Source organism: Anabrus simplex, chromosome 8 (genome assembly GCF_040414725.1).
Source record: "Anabrus simplex isolate iqAnaSimp1 chromosome 8, ASM4041472v1, whole genome shotgun sequence".
NCBI lineage: Eukaryota > Metazoa > Arthropoda > Insecta > Orthoptera > Tettigoniidae > Anabrus > Anabrus simplex.
Genome location: NC_090272.1, coordinates 44,987,444 through 45,001,705, shown reverse-complemented (window position 1 = coordinate 45,001,705; position 14,262 = coordinate 44,987,444). Strand labels below are relative to the sequence as shown.

Genomic DNA, 14,262 nt, shown 5'->3' with positions numbered 1-14,262 from the left:
TATCTCTGTAGCTATCTCCGCAACTTGCCCGAGGGGAAGGTTCTAAACTTTAACTATGTAACCGTTTGATTCCTAAAATGTAAACTTCTTTCTCTTCATGTAAAATTTCATAAAGTCTTAAACTGTAAATCGGGGATAGAGAGTGCGTTACCCTCTCGAGTTCCCTTTCAGTTTATCTTGAGGTGACTACGATTTTGTAACTGTTTCTTTTCCTGTAATGCATTAAATTAACCTTTCATTCTAGTCACCTCATTGGCTTGGGAATAGCCTCTATACCATCGGGACGTGAACCCCATTAGGGCTTTATACTTGATTTTCAAGGAGCGCAAGTGTACCCCTTCATACATTTTGTGTTTGGACCAGTCATTTAACCTGTTCTTCTTTTCCACGAAGGCCCAGTAGTTTGGGTAATAGATACCCCTGTGTACAAAATTGTAAATTGTAGGTTGCGCCTAGAGAGGCCAGAAATCGTCAGATTTTTGTATTGCCTGGAGTAGGCTGTAAGAAATTGGGAGCACAGCCTCCTTGGTTGAAGTTGGAGAGCATGTAAGCTCTTTTCTGAGATTGCTGAGATTACTGTAATATTGAGGGGTGCCTCTGGAAGGCTGTAAATTGTAACGGTTGGAGCAAAGTGCTCTAGAGCCTTGTGTTGAAGTAAACGCTACATTGGCCTTAGGGGTTTGAAACCCAAAAGTGTTACATTCCCTATTCTTGGGTTTTGTATTGTTGTATCAAAATTGTCATTGTACTTGATAAAATGTCGTTAAGTTTGACTTTCTGAAAAGAAATATAACCTTTATTTGAAAGTTTTGAAAGAAACTTTGAATATTGTAGATAGACCCATTCAAGCCCACACCTTCTTTCACCTCTCTGTGATCCAGGAAACCCCAGTAACAGTTATGATTATTACTATAATTATTATTAAATAGTTCAAGTGATGATGATCGTTGTTGAAAGGGGTCTAACAGCTAGGTCATGTCCGACTCGTTGGCTGAATGGTCAGTGTACTGGCCTTCGGTTCAGGGGGTCCCGGGTTCGATTTCCGGCCGGGTCGGGGATTTTGACTTTAATTGGTTAATTCCAATGTCTCGGGGGCTGGGCGTGTGTGGCGTATTCAGCATTAGAAATCATCCTAGGTAGGGCCCTCATCTTCACAGACATGCAGGTCGCCTAATGGGCCGTCTACTAGAAAAAGACCTGCACTAGGCCTCTCCGAAGGCCATACGCCATTATTATTATAGCTAGGCCATCAGCCCCTAATAAAACGAGGTGCAACGAAATGAAACGATAATTACAACTTTAAAAAGTACCCACTGACTACAATCTAAAACGAATGATGAAAAAATGACCGTGAATCCAAAACAACAAGTGGATCCGTTTCACAATGCCTTACTTTTTGAGATGATGTTTGTTGTCCTGAGGGGTCCAAAATCCAAGACAGCGGCCGCTCATAACGGTACTAATCACTGGTTATGTAGACCCATGGTGTGTCATACACAATGGCACCACTCACAGGTAACACAGACCCACGGTGTTCCTCACATAACGGTACTGCTCACCAGCAATGCAGACCCACGGTGTTCCTCACATAACGGTACTGCTCACCAGCAATGCAGACCCACGGTGTTCCTCACATAACGGTACTGCTCACCAGCAATGCAGACCCACGGTGTTCCTCACATAACGGTATTGCTCACCAGCAATGCAGACCCACGGTGTTCCTCACATAACGGTATTGCTCACCAGCAACACAGATCCACGGTGTTCCTCACATAACGGTACTGCTCACAAGCGATGCAGACCCACGGTGTTCCTCACATAACGGTACTGCTCACCAGCAATGCAGACCCACGGTGTTCCTCACATAACGGTATTGCTCACCAGCAACACAGACCCACGGTGTTCCTCACATAACGGTACTGCTCACCAGCAATGCAGACCCACGGTGTTCCTCACATAAGGGTATTGCTCACAAGCAACACAGACCCATGGTGTTCCTCACATCAGGGTATAACTCACAAGCAACGCAGACCCATGGTGTTCCTCACATAAGGGTATTGCTCACCAGCAACACAGACCCATGGTGTTCCTGACATAAGGGTATTGCTCACAAGCAACACAGACCGATGGTGTTCCTCACATAAGGGTATTGCTCACCAGCAACACAGACCCATGGTGTTCCTCACATAAGGGTATTGCTCACATAAGGGTATTGCTCACAAGCAATGCAGACCCATGGTGTTCCGCACTTAAGGGTATTGCTCACAAGCAACGCAGACCCATGGTGTTCCTCACATAAGGGTATAACTCACAAGCAACGCAGACCCATGGTGTTCCTCACATCAGGGTATAACTCACAAGCAACGCAGACCCATGGTGTTCCTCACATAAGGGTATTGCTCACAAGCAACGCAGACCCATGGTGTTCATTACATAAGGGTATAACTCACAAGCAACGCAGACCCATGGTGTTCCCCATATAGTGATACTAATCTCAGGCTACGCATACTCGCGGTGTTGCTCACATGACGCACACATTACAGCATCACCCACAGCAAACACAGACCCGTGGTTCTACTCCCATAATTACTTCTGCTCCGATAATACTATTCACAGACCCAGCTGGAAGTAGTAGTAGTAGTTCCTCGGGTAGTAGCGATTATTGGTGTAAGAGGGCGCTCAACTAGGCACACGTAGTAGTACTAATCGCAGGTAAAAATCGATCCATGGTGCTCTTCACGTAATGGTATATATATAAATATAATCGTATGGCCTCAGCTACCGTGTGCAGACATTTCAATTTGACGCCATCTGGCTGTCTGCTCGTTAATTTCCACGTTCCATTTCACTCTAGGCTCACTAGATGGCAGACCGAGTAAATCGAAACTCTCTTGGGCGTCTATGGCCGAGATTTAATGAAGTTTGTCGGGTAAACACCAAATGTGTCAGGCCTTGATAACCCACCGGAGTACAGTAGAAATGATAACATAATTAGGTACGAATTCAAATTAGTAATACGTGCAGGTACACGGCCTTCAACCATTTCCAAAGTTTGTACACTTACCTTCCCGGAGAGATCAATTTCCTCATACTGGGAATCATCTGGCAACTTCTCGCCGAACTCCTCGCTCGCGTTAAAGCCAGGATTCACCACACCAGACATGCCTCACGTTTGCTTGATCTGAAACAAAGAGGAAGAGGATGGAATGAGCATAAAAATCAACTTCAGTAATCAAGAGTTCCAAAATAAATGAAAAGTAGATATTGATGGATTGAATTATTAGCCATTGATTAATTAATGGGTCTTTACGCCGGGAAAGTTTCCCTGAGTATCTATTTATGTAGCTAAATGCGGAAAGTATCAGGGTCAAATAAAGAAATTTGAAAGATTTTATTGCAGTTTTAATATAACCGGGATGAGCACCTGCTGCGGCTATGCATTCGGGCGACGAGTAAGATCGAACCCCCACCGTCGACTGCCCTGTGAATAGTTTTCTGTGATTTCTTATTTTAACTTGCAGGCAAATGCCGGGATATTTCCTGTTCATAGGCCAAAGTCGATTCCTTCCCATCTTACGCAATTTCATTGAAAACCTACAACCTGTTTTTTCAGTCTTTGACCGGTTCAGGGATGTAATGAATGAACCATATATAGGCTATTAGTACAATGGAGTCGCCACTCCCAAAGTGATTAATGACTGATAAATGCTATGAAATGATAATAGAAAGTGTTGCTGGAATGAAAGATGACAGGGAAAACCGGAGTACCCGGAGAAAGACTTGTCCCGCCTCCGCTTTGTCTAGCACAAATCTCACATGGAGTGATCGGGATTTGAACCACGGTGTCCAGCGGTGAGAGGCCGACGCGCTGCCGTCTGAGCACGGAGGCTCTACGCAATTTCATTCACCGTCATTAATTTCATTTAACTTAATTTCTTGTCCGATGGTTAGATGGCACTACCATCTATGTTCTAGTGATCTCTGGTGGGCTAAGTCTCAGTCTACCCCCAGAGAAATTTAATTTGTTATAGTTGGTAAACCATTTCACTGGTTACTGTTTTTCTATGTGCCTAAGTTGTCACTACTTCACCTGGTTCCTGGTTCACAGGTTGGCGTCAGGAAGGTCATCCGGCCGTAAAAATCATGCCATATAATTTCGTCTCAACTTATCCTCTACAACGTATAAAAGAAAGGACGAGGCGGTTGACATACTTTGTAGTTTCAATATAATTTCCACATCATCTACCGCTTCCCCACACCTGTAGGGTCCCACTTATGCATATTGCCCTGTTTTACTGCCGGATGTCCTTCCTGATGCCAACCCTATTTAGAGGGATGTAACCACAATTGCGTGTTTCTGTGGTGGTTGGTAGTGTAGTGTGTTGTGTGAATATGAAGAGGAAGTGCTGCAACAACACAAACAACTAGTCCCCGAATCAGAAGAATTAAACAGAAGCGATTAAAATATCCAACCCAGGAGGGAATCGAACCCGGGACCATTTGAACCGAAGGCCTCAACGATGACCATCCATCTAAAGAGTCTGACAATATAATTTGCACATCATGGTTTGGAATATTGCGGTATAATAATAATAATAATAATAATAATAATAATAATAATAATAATGGTTTTACGTCCCACTAACTGCTTTTTCGGTTTTCGGAGACGCCGAGGTACCGGAATTTGGCCCGCAGGAGTTATTTTACAGGCCAGTAAATCTACCGACACGAGGCTGATAAATTTGAGCACCTTCAAATACCACCGGACTGAGCCAGGATCGAAATTACCAAGTTGGCGTCAGATGGTCAGCGTCTGAGCCACTCAGCCCAGCAATATTACGGTATTAGGCACGCTACATGGTATGGCGTGTGTAGTCCTGTTACAAGCGGCAGAGAGGACTGTATTAACACAAATAATTTAATTCCTTGCTTAAAACAATGACATGCCACTGCCAACCTTTGTTGTTCAGTCTGGATGAGCTACAGTATGGCATTTCAGATGAAGATTGGTAGTAATACTCCGTACGGCTTTACTTCTTAATTGACGTTTCGCAAAACAAATGAGCGTCACCTTACCCCTGTTGCCAGCGCGCTACTGCCGCGAGAACAGCTGATGAAATACGACCGCGGTAAACAGCCCTCGTAAAGTGAAATATCGTACTAAGAAAACTAATGAATTGGGACTGGAATATGTTCACAAAAACTTCACTTACAACATCCGACACATTATTAAAGAATAAAAGAGAATGAGAAAAAAACACATCACTCACCGCTAATGGCTGGTAAACGAAGGTTATGGCCTACAAAAGGAACATTCCCCTGATTTCAGAGTCACTTTCTTGCCACGTGTCTTTTTGCCTACTTCACTGAGACATGCTAAATTTACAACCAATATACGGACGTAAATAAAAGGACAGCTATATTTTTATGCACTGAACTACTAAACCTATATTGTACTAAATTGTGCTATGTTAAACTGTAAACCACGCTAGAGATAAATACTATCATGAATAACACTAATATCTGAAGAAAATGCAAAAGAATACCATACACGCTGACCGAGATACGTTAAGCACATGTTGAATGTAAATATTCCAGTTGGCAACTAGGTTTCGAGGTCGCACTGTGCCGATATGAACGGCAGCTTGGTATAGGTTGAATGTCTACGTTCCAGAGCATAACCACCAGACAGAGCCAAAATCGGCAGAAACGTCAGTTTAGAAGTAAAGCAGTGCGAGCTGTAGGTACATTTTACTTTTCATATGCGATGCGTAGTTTCCAGGATGGAGGAGCCAGAATTGTGGCATTGATTCAAGGTGAACATACTCAAGCAGCAGTATCACACATCGTATGGGTACCCAAAGATCAGTGTCAGAAAGGTGGAAAAGATACCGGGAGACAACGACGTGTCTGGCAGACCGAAGGTGACAACGCCACGTCAAGATCGGTATATCCGCGTAACAGCGCAGAGGAGACAAACTTCCACTTACCGAGCTCGATAGCTGCAGTCGCTTAAGTGCGGCCAGTATCCAGTATTCGGGAGATAGTAGGTTCGAACCCTACTGTCGGCAGCCCTGAAGATGGTTTTCCGTGGTTTCCCATTTTGACACCAGGCAAATGCTAGGGTTGTACCTTAATTAAGGCCACGGCCGCTTCCTTCCCAGTCCTAACCCTTTCTTGTCCCATCGTCGCCATAAGACCTATCTGTGTCGGTGCGACGTAAAGCCAATAGCAAAAAAACAACTTCCACTTACAAGATGACTTCTGGAGGGCAAACGGGTTCCGTGTATCTGCACAAACTGTACGCAATCGGCTGCACAGCGCCCAATTACGGTCATTTCGACAGATTAGTCGTGTTCAGCTAGAAAATCGTTGTCGTGTTGAGAGAAGATAGGCCGCCTAACATCTTAATTGGGGGGTTGGATGAACGGCGTAATGTCAAGTTTGAAGATGAAACACTGATGTCACCTATGCCTGATACCCCACGTTATGTGCCCAGTATACACGGATGAATTTTCCCGACCATTTGCACAACACGGCTCCGCGGTGTAGGGGTAGGGTGCCTGCCTCTTACCCGGAGGCCACGGGTTCGATTTCCGGCCAGGTCAGGAATTTTCACCTGCATCTAAGGGCTGGTTCGAGGTCCACTCGCCTACGTGATTAAAACTGAGGAGCTATCTGCCGTGAGATGGCGACTCCGGGCTAGAAAGCTAAGAATAACGGCCGAGAGGATCCGTCGTGCTGACCACACGACACGTCGTAATCTGCAGGTATTCGGGCTGAGCAGTGGTCACGTGGTAGGCCATGGCTCTTCGGGGCTTTTGCGCCATGGGGTTTGGGGTTTGGTTTGGTTTGGTTTATGGTGCTGAATTCATTTTCGTCGACGACAATGCTTGCCCTCATCGAAGTGCAGCAGTGAGGAACTTCATGAGAGAGGTGGGTATCAACGAAAAAATTTTACCAAGTAATTCACTGGAGGTTTGGAATTTAATTCAGGCTTTTGGCACGCAATATAGTGATTAGACGTTTTAAAACACCACCTCCCCTACCCTGCCAGCCAAAATTCTGATGGTGAAAACTTTTTCGACCAACGGGGCACAAGCCGGCTAACCTCGGTGTCAGACAATATATAGACTTCACGCCTTAAGGATCATGGGAAAACATAGCAGAATACGGAAGAAATGGCGTTACGACTGTAGGCCTACAAACAAGCAAGGAGGAAAGCAGTTCGCGCGCAAGACGGAGTCTACTCCATTGTTGCCATCGTTACTGTTTATGGTGAACGGAATGAAATGTCACGTTGTAAGCTTGACCAATATGAAAAAATACTGTCAGCTTTAACTACTGTGTTGATGGGGCGAAAGTACCCCCACGGGATCACTGGAAGTCCTTAGAACTTAATATAAGAAAATGCAGTGAGTGGTCAGAAGTCATGGGTAGACACTGAATGTGATGTTAATAACGAGTTGCTCCTCAGCGAGCCCTCAGACCGACAGCAATACGGCGAGGCATCTATTCTACAAGGTGTTGGAATCTTCTGAAGGAACCTGGACACACGCATCTTGGACTGCTACCCACAATTGGTCCTGTGTAGTTGGTGTGGGGTTCATGGAGCGTACACCAGCGTCGACAGCATCCAATAAATGCTCGGTCAGATTAAGATCGGGGGATCTGGAGGGTCAATCCATGGTCGTAACTTCACTGGAGTGCTCCTCCAATCACCTGCGTGCCACCACAGAACGGTGACATGGCACAATGTCCCGTTGAAACATGGCATCTCCATAAGTGTACTCTGGGGCCTGAAAGGGATGCAGATGGTCTGAAAGAATGTCCACATAACGTGCACCTGTCAGCGCTCCTTGCAGTAGGACAAGACCAGAACTGAGCCACCTCCCGCCTGGACACAACTTGTTGACATTTACACTGACTGACAGAGCAAATGCAACACCAAGAAGGAGTGGTCAGAACTTTATGCCAATTGCAGGGTAGACTGACGTCACTGAGGTATGCTCATGATGTGAAATTCGCCGCTGTGCTGCGCACGTAGCGAACGATAAATGGGACACGGCGTTGGCGAATGGCCCACTTCGTACCGTGATTTCTCAGCCGACAGTCATTGTAGAACGTGTTGTCGTGTGCCACAGGACACGTGTATAGCTAAGAATGCCAGGCCGCCGTCAACGGAGGTATTTCCAGCAGACAGACGACTTTACGAGGGGTATGGTGATCGGGCTGAGAAGGGCAGGTTGGTCGCTTCGTCAAATCGCAGCCGATACCCATAGGGATGTGTCCACGGTGCAGCGCCTGTGGCGAAGATGGTTGGCGCAGGGACCTGTGGCACGTGCGAGGGGTCCAGGCGCAGCCCGAGTGACGTCAGCACGCGAGGATCGGCGCATCCGCCGCCAAGCGGTGGCAGCCCCGCACGCCACGTCAACCGCCATTCTTCAGCATGTGCAAGACACCCTGGCTGTTCCAATATCGACCAGAACAATTTCCCGTCGATTGGTTGAAGGAGGCCTGCACTCCCGGCGTCCGCTCAGAAGACTACCATTGACTCCACAGCATAGACGTGCACGCCTGGCATGGTGCCGGGCTAGAGTGACTTGGATGAGGGAATGGCGGAACGTCGTGTTCTCCGATGAGTCACGCTTCTGTTCTGTCAGTGATAGTCACCGCAGACGAGTGTGGCGTCGGCGTGGAGAAAGGTCAAATCCGGCAGTAACTGTGGAGCGCCCTACCGCTAGACAACGCGGCATCATGGTTTGGGGCGCTATTGCGTATGATTCCACGTCACCTCTAGTGCGTATTCAAGGCACGTTAAATGCCCATCGCTACGTGCAGCATGTGCTGCGGCCGGTGGCACTCCCGTACCTTCAGGGGCTGCCCAATGCTCTGTTTCAGCAGGATAATTCCCGCCCACACACTGCTCGCATCTCCCAACAGGCTCTACGAGGTGTACAGATGCTTCCGTGGCCAGCGTACTCTCCGGATCTCTCACCAATCGAACACGTGTGGGATCTCATTGGACGCCGTTTGCAAACTCTGCCCCAGCCTCGTACGGACGACCAACTGTGGCAAATGGTTGACAGAGAATGGAGAACCATCCCTCAGGACACCATCCGCACTCTTATTGACTCTGTACCTCGACGTGTTTCTGCGTGCATCGCCGCTCGCGGTGGTCCTACATCCTACTGAGTCGATGCCGTGCGCATTGTGTAACCTGCATATCGGTTTGAAATAAACATCAATTATTCGTCCGTGCCGTCTCTGTTTTTTCCCAACTTTCATCCCTTTCGAACCACTCCTTCTTGGTGTTGCATTTGCTCTGTCAGTCAGTGTATTTATTCCCGAAGCACAAGATACAGCTACACTGAGCAAATTTCACTTGCACTGTCAACAAACTATTTAACACACGTAAACTTTCATAATAAAACATAAGAAACATAACAAAATATAACAAGATCAGGTACACAGCCTACTAATAACTGTCCAAATCGAAAACCATGAGAATGTCCATGTTCATAGCCAAGTCATCGTGGGTCAAGATGGCGGTATAATCCCTTCGCATCAACTTATCTTTAAGATACTATTTACACACCTCTCGAATACACTTTTATTTGATGCTAGATCAAGCTCTTGTCTCCTATTAATATTGTTAAAGAGTGTTGGGAGGCGGATTAGGAAAGATCGTTGAAGTATTGAGTGCTGAGTGTGGGTAATGTGGAGAAGATCTTTGGTTCTGGTGGAACGGGAAGGAACGCGGAGAGAGAAGAGAGAAACACGATGTTCCGAGCGGTAATGTCCATTTAAGATCTCGTGGAGGAAACTCAGGTCAGCTACCTGTCACCTGATGTGCAGCGGTGACACATTAACTGCCATTAATACCTGCTGCGTAGACATATTTCTGAGCTTGGGGTTTCTGTTCCTTACAATTGCAGCAAAGAAGGACACTGCTCTGTCTAACTGCTTAGTATTGGAGGGGGAGGCTGTTGTCCAAACTTCATGAGACATACGGCACATTCTCAGACGCCCATCAGCTCGATACAACTGGAACCGGGATTCACTGGCCGCCACTGTTCCATGGTCCGTTGTCGATGTTCGTGGGCCCATGCACGTCCTTGAGCTCTGTGTCCAGGTGTCAGCGAAGTGACATGAGTTGGCTGTCGGCTGGTGAAGCCTATGCGGTGCAGTTGCCTCCTTACAGTCCTGGTAGAAATGTGTTCCTGACTTTCAACATTCAACTGGGTGGTGATCTGACTCACAGTAGCCCGGCGAGCACCCAGTATGGTTCTCTAGAGGTGACGTGATGTCCGTTTATTAAACATCTGTGGTCTTCCCGTGCGGCGGTTTGCGCGGGTGGTAATATTCTCTCTGCGATATTAAAGATCCACCCTCCACACTGTTGACCTCGGAAACCCGAATTCGCTTGTAATCTCCGCATGCGCCGTGCGCCAATGATCAAAGTCGGTTAACTCACGACGTGTTGCCATCTTCACTACGCTGGTGTCGGCGACAGACTGTTCAGCTACGCCGCAGCTAGCCGCAATGCTCAGGCATCATTTTCTAATGGGACACCCGTTTCCGCGAACATTGGTCACTCAGTGTACATTCATTGATGTAAAAACATTAACGATATTGTATTGTTTTTTACAATTTGTTTTACGGCGCACCGACACATACAGTTCTTATGACGACGATGGGATAGGAAAGGGCTAACAGTGGGAAGGAATCGACAGCGGCCTTGATTAAGGTCCAGCTCCAGCATTTGCCTGATGTGAAAATTGGAATGACGGAAAACAATATGTAGGGCTGTCTACAGAGGGGTTCGAACCCACTAACTACCGAATGCAAGCTGACAGCTACACGGCCCAAAAGGCTCAGCCGCTCGCTCGATAACATGTTACAGATCTCTTCATATAGTTTTAAGAGTATTTAGTGGTTGTAGTAAGGATGTAAAGGAATAGTAATGGCGTCCGATTCGTTGGCTGAACGGTCAGCGTACTGGCCTTCGGTTCAGAGGGTCCCGGGTTCGATTCCCGGCCGGGTGGGATTTTAACCTTAATTGGTTAATTCCAATGGTACGGGGGCTGGGGGTATGTGTTGTCTTCATCATCATATCATCCTCATCACGACGCGCAGGTCGCCTACGGGAGTCAAATAGAAAGACCTGCACCTGGCGAGCCGAACCCGTCGGCACTAAAAGCCATACGCAATTTCATTTCAATGGCGTGTCGCCTCCGAAGAGGCCTGCTGCAAGTCTTTCGAGTTGACACCATATAGGAGACTTGCGCGTCTATGAGAATTGGGCCCTACCTGTGATGAATTCTAATGCTAAAGACGTCACACAGAACCAGTCCCAGAGCATCGGAATTAACCAATGAAGGTTAAAATCCCCGGCCCGGCAGGAAATCTAACCCGGAACCCTCTGGACCAAAGGCCAGGACGCTGACCATTTAGCCATGGAGCTGGACAGGATGTAAAGGAGAGGCCGTGTAAGTCTCTGGTAAGACCCCAATTAGAGTATTGTGCCAATGTACAAAATTCACACCACGATTACTTTACATGAGAAATGGAAAAAATAAATCCAAAGAAAAGCAGCACAATTTCTTCTGGTCGATTTCCGACGAAAGAGTAGTAAATGTTGCAGAGTAGGGAGTAAAGAGACGACTTTCTCGACTAAGCGAGATGTTCGAACTGTCAGTGGAGAAATGGCGTGGAATGACATCAGTAGACGAACAAGGCACTTCATGGTATGGAAATGCTGCGGTGGCCCAATAGCTTGACTCTGCTAGACCATATCAGAAACCATATAAGTTCAAGGTTGCCCCATCCACAGAGAAAAGGCGTGAATCACGCCTGCGATGGTATGGCCATGTACTCCGTAGCAGTGAAACCTCAGTTGCAAAGACTGCCCTCCAATTGACCGTGGCGGGTCGCCGACCTCCAGGGTGACCTCGAAGACTTTGGGTAGTCCGGGCGAGAGATGACATGCAGCTCACTAGACTCAGCCCTTGGGACGCTATGGATCGATTAAAGCAAACAATACAAGAAGGCAGGCCCCACATAAATAGGACAATAAAAAAAAAAGGACAGTATGATGAATGATAAATTTATAGGAAGAAGATTTTTTTTTTTTTTTTTTTTGCTATTTGCTTTACGTCGCACCGACACAAATATGCCTTACGACGACTATGGGATAGGAAAGGCCTAGGAATTGGAAGGAAGCGGCCGTGGCCTTAAGTAAGGTACAGCTCCGGCATTTGCCTGGTGTGAAAATGGGAAACCACGGAAAACCATCTTCAGGGCTGCCGACAGTGGGGCTCGAACCCACAATCTCCCGATTACTGGATACTGGCCGCACTTAAGCGACTGCAGCTATCGAGCTCGGTAGGAACAAGAATTAGGGAATTGAATAATTTATCAAGGGAAATGTCCGATAAATTTCCAACTTCTTTGAAATCAACAATAAAGAATAGTGTGCCATAAATAGTAAATAGCAGAGAACACAGCTCCACTCTAGATGTAATGTTCTAGGTCTAGTTTCCATGGTAACAAACTGACATTGCGATGCAGGTTGTCTGTCTTGAGCCCACCGTTCTCATTTCAGTGTGATTGACCTGAGCGTGGGGAGCAGTGCCAAGTGAAGACAAGCCAGAGATTCTGTTCAGGTATTCATGTGTCGAATCTGATTTGTCTATCTCCAGGACACAAATCACAGACCGCAGAGAATTTTAATATGTTCCATGGCTGACATAATGCATTTCGGCGCAAAAGTAAGAAATGTTGCTACAATTGCAACTATACAATTGTAGCGATTACAACAGGTTGACTGCCATGAGTACAATTTGTGGTATTCATTATTTAGAAATAATATTATATTTATTATCTCTGTATTTTTACATATATGACTTTAATTTACAAACTTAAATAACTAATATGGAAATATGTGTAATGATGTTATATCTTTGTTAGATTTCTCCAACGTGTTGTATTATATGGAAATTCAATGATAATAACAGAGTTTAGAGAAAACATTGTTAGAAGACTTATTGGAAAGAATGATGAAGTAGCGTTGCCAAGGACTCCTCAGACTCCCAAAGGCTCTGCACATGTTGGAAAAATAGCAGAAACGGAGAAAGGCCCGGTTTCACAGTTTGAGTTTAAGCCGAAGCTTTAGTAAGTCACTCATGCCGCTTAAGCAAGGCTTACTCTTTGGCTTATACACTACGAGTTTCACAGTACGGGGACCATGTGCAGCTTTACTAAGCTGAACATCTCCGAAGTTGGTAATGCTTGCGCATGCGCAATGATTCAATTCTCATCTTTGTTTACATCCGTAGCCTATGATTGATTGACTTGTAGGTTATACATCGTTTACCAGCCAAGATAAGATAATGAACGGAAAATGTGATTCCAATAATAGTAACAAAAAATAAAGTTTAAAAAAGGTCACTCGCCCGTCCTGCTGACACGTATTACCACTACAGTCTAAAATGGCCATAACTTCTGAACCATTCATGCAAATAATGTCCTGACAAAGTTATCGTAATCCTTATAAAATACTGGAGGAGGTCAAACAATTTATTTCGATGAGGAATTCGAGGATAATATAGAAATATGTATTTAATGTTAAGGAGTTATATTTTTTTACCGCTGAGTATAGCGTAAAATCGCTTCTGGAGGGCAAACGGTTGGAAATAGGTATATACCATCGCGGCCTTTTTGTAGAGGTTTCTATGCTCTACAATTCGTACACCTACACTTGGGGTCTATCGTTGATGGTTCACGCAGCGTAAGCCAAGAAAGCAAGTGACCGACCGACATTTTTGTCTCTTTTACTGTATATCGGAACACGGAAACTGTATTATTTCACGAGCCTCGAAATATATTCAGAAATATAAGTTATTTAATGTTAATGTTATTGGTTTTACGTCCCACTAACTATGAATTTGAGCACCTTCACCACAAGACTGAGACAGGATTGAACCTGCCAAGTTGGGCTATAAGAAGGCCAGCGCTCTACCATCTGAACTGAATCCTTAGCTTAAACCTCAGTTTCATACAGCTTAAAGCCAGTCACAGATAAACTCGGCTTACCACTTGCACTCCCCACTGTGAAACTCGTCCAGAGTTTAAGCTACCGCTTAAGCCCGATCCAAGGCTTAAGCATATACTGTGAAACCGGGCCTAAGTGCACAAGCTAACTGTGCGGTACGAGAAAGGAAAAAACATCCAACGAAAAGAGAGACAAAATGCATTAAG

At 45.8% G+C, this 14,262-nt stretch overlaps 1 protein-coding gene across 1 annotated transcript in view; it reads right to left on the bottom strand.

Moving 5' to 3' along the window:
• Oatp26F (Organic anion transporting polypeptide 26F) overlaps positions 1 to 14,262 on the bottom strand; it is a 717,049-nt gene that overhangs the window by 472,043 nt on the left and 230,744 nt on the right. The window contains exon 2 of the mRNA XM_068228964.1: positions 3,065 to 3,181. Coding sequence (XP_068085065.1) covers positions 3,065 to 3,163 — 99 coding nt within the window. The 5' untranslated portion in view covers positions 3,164 to 3,181. The remainder of the gene's footprint in view (positions 1 to 3,064; positions 3,182 to 14,262) is intronic.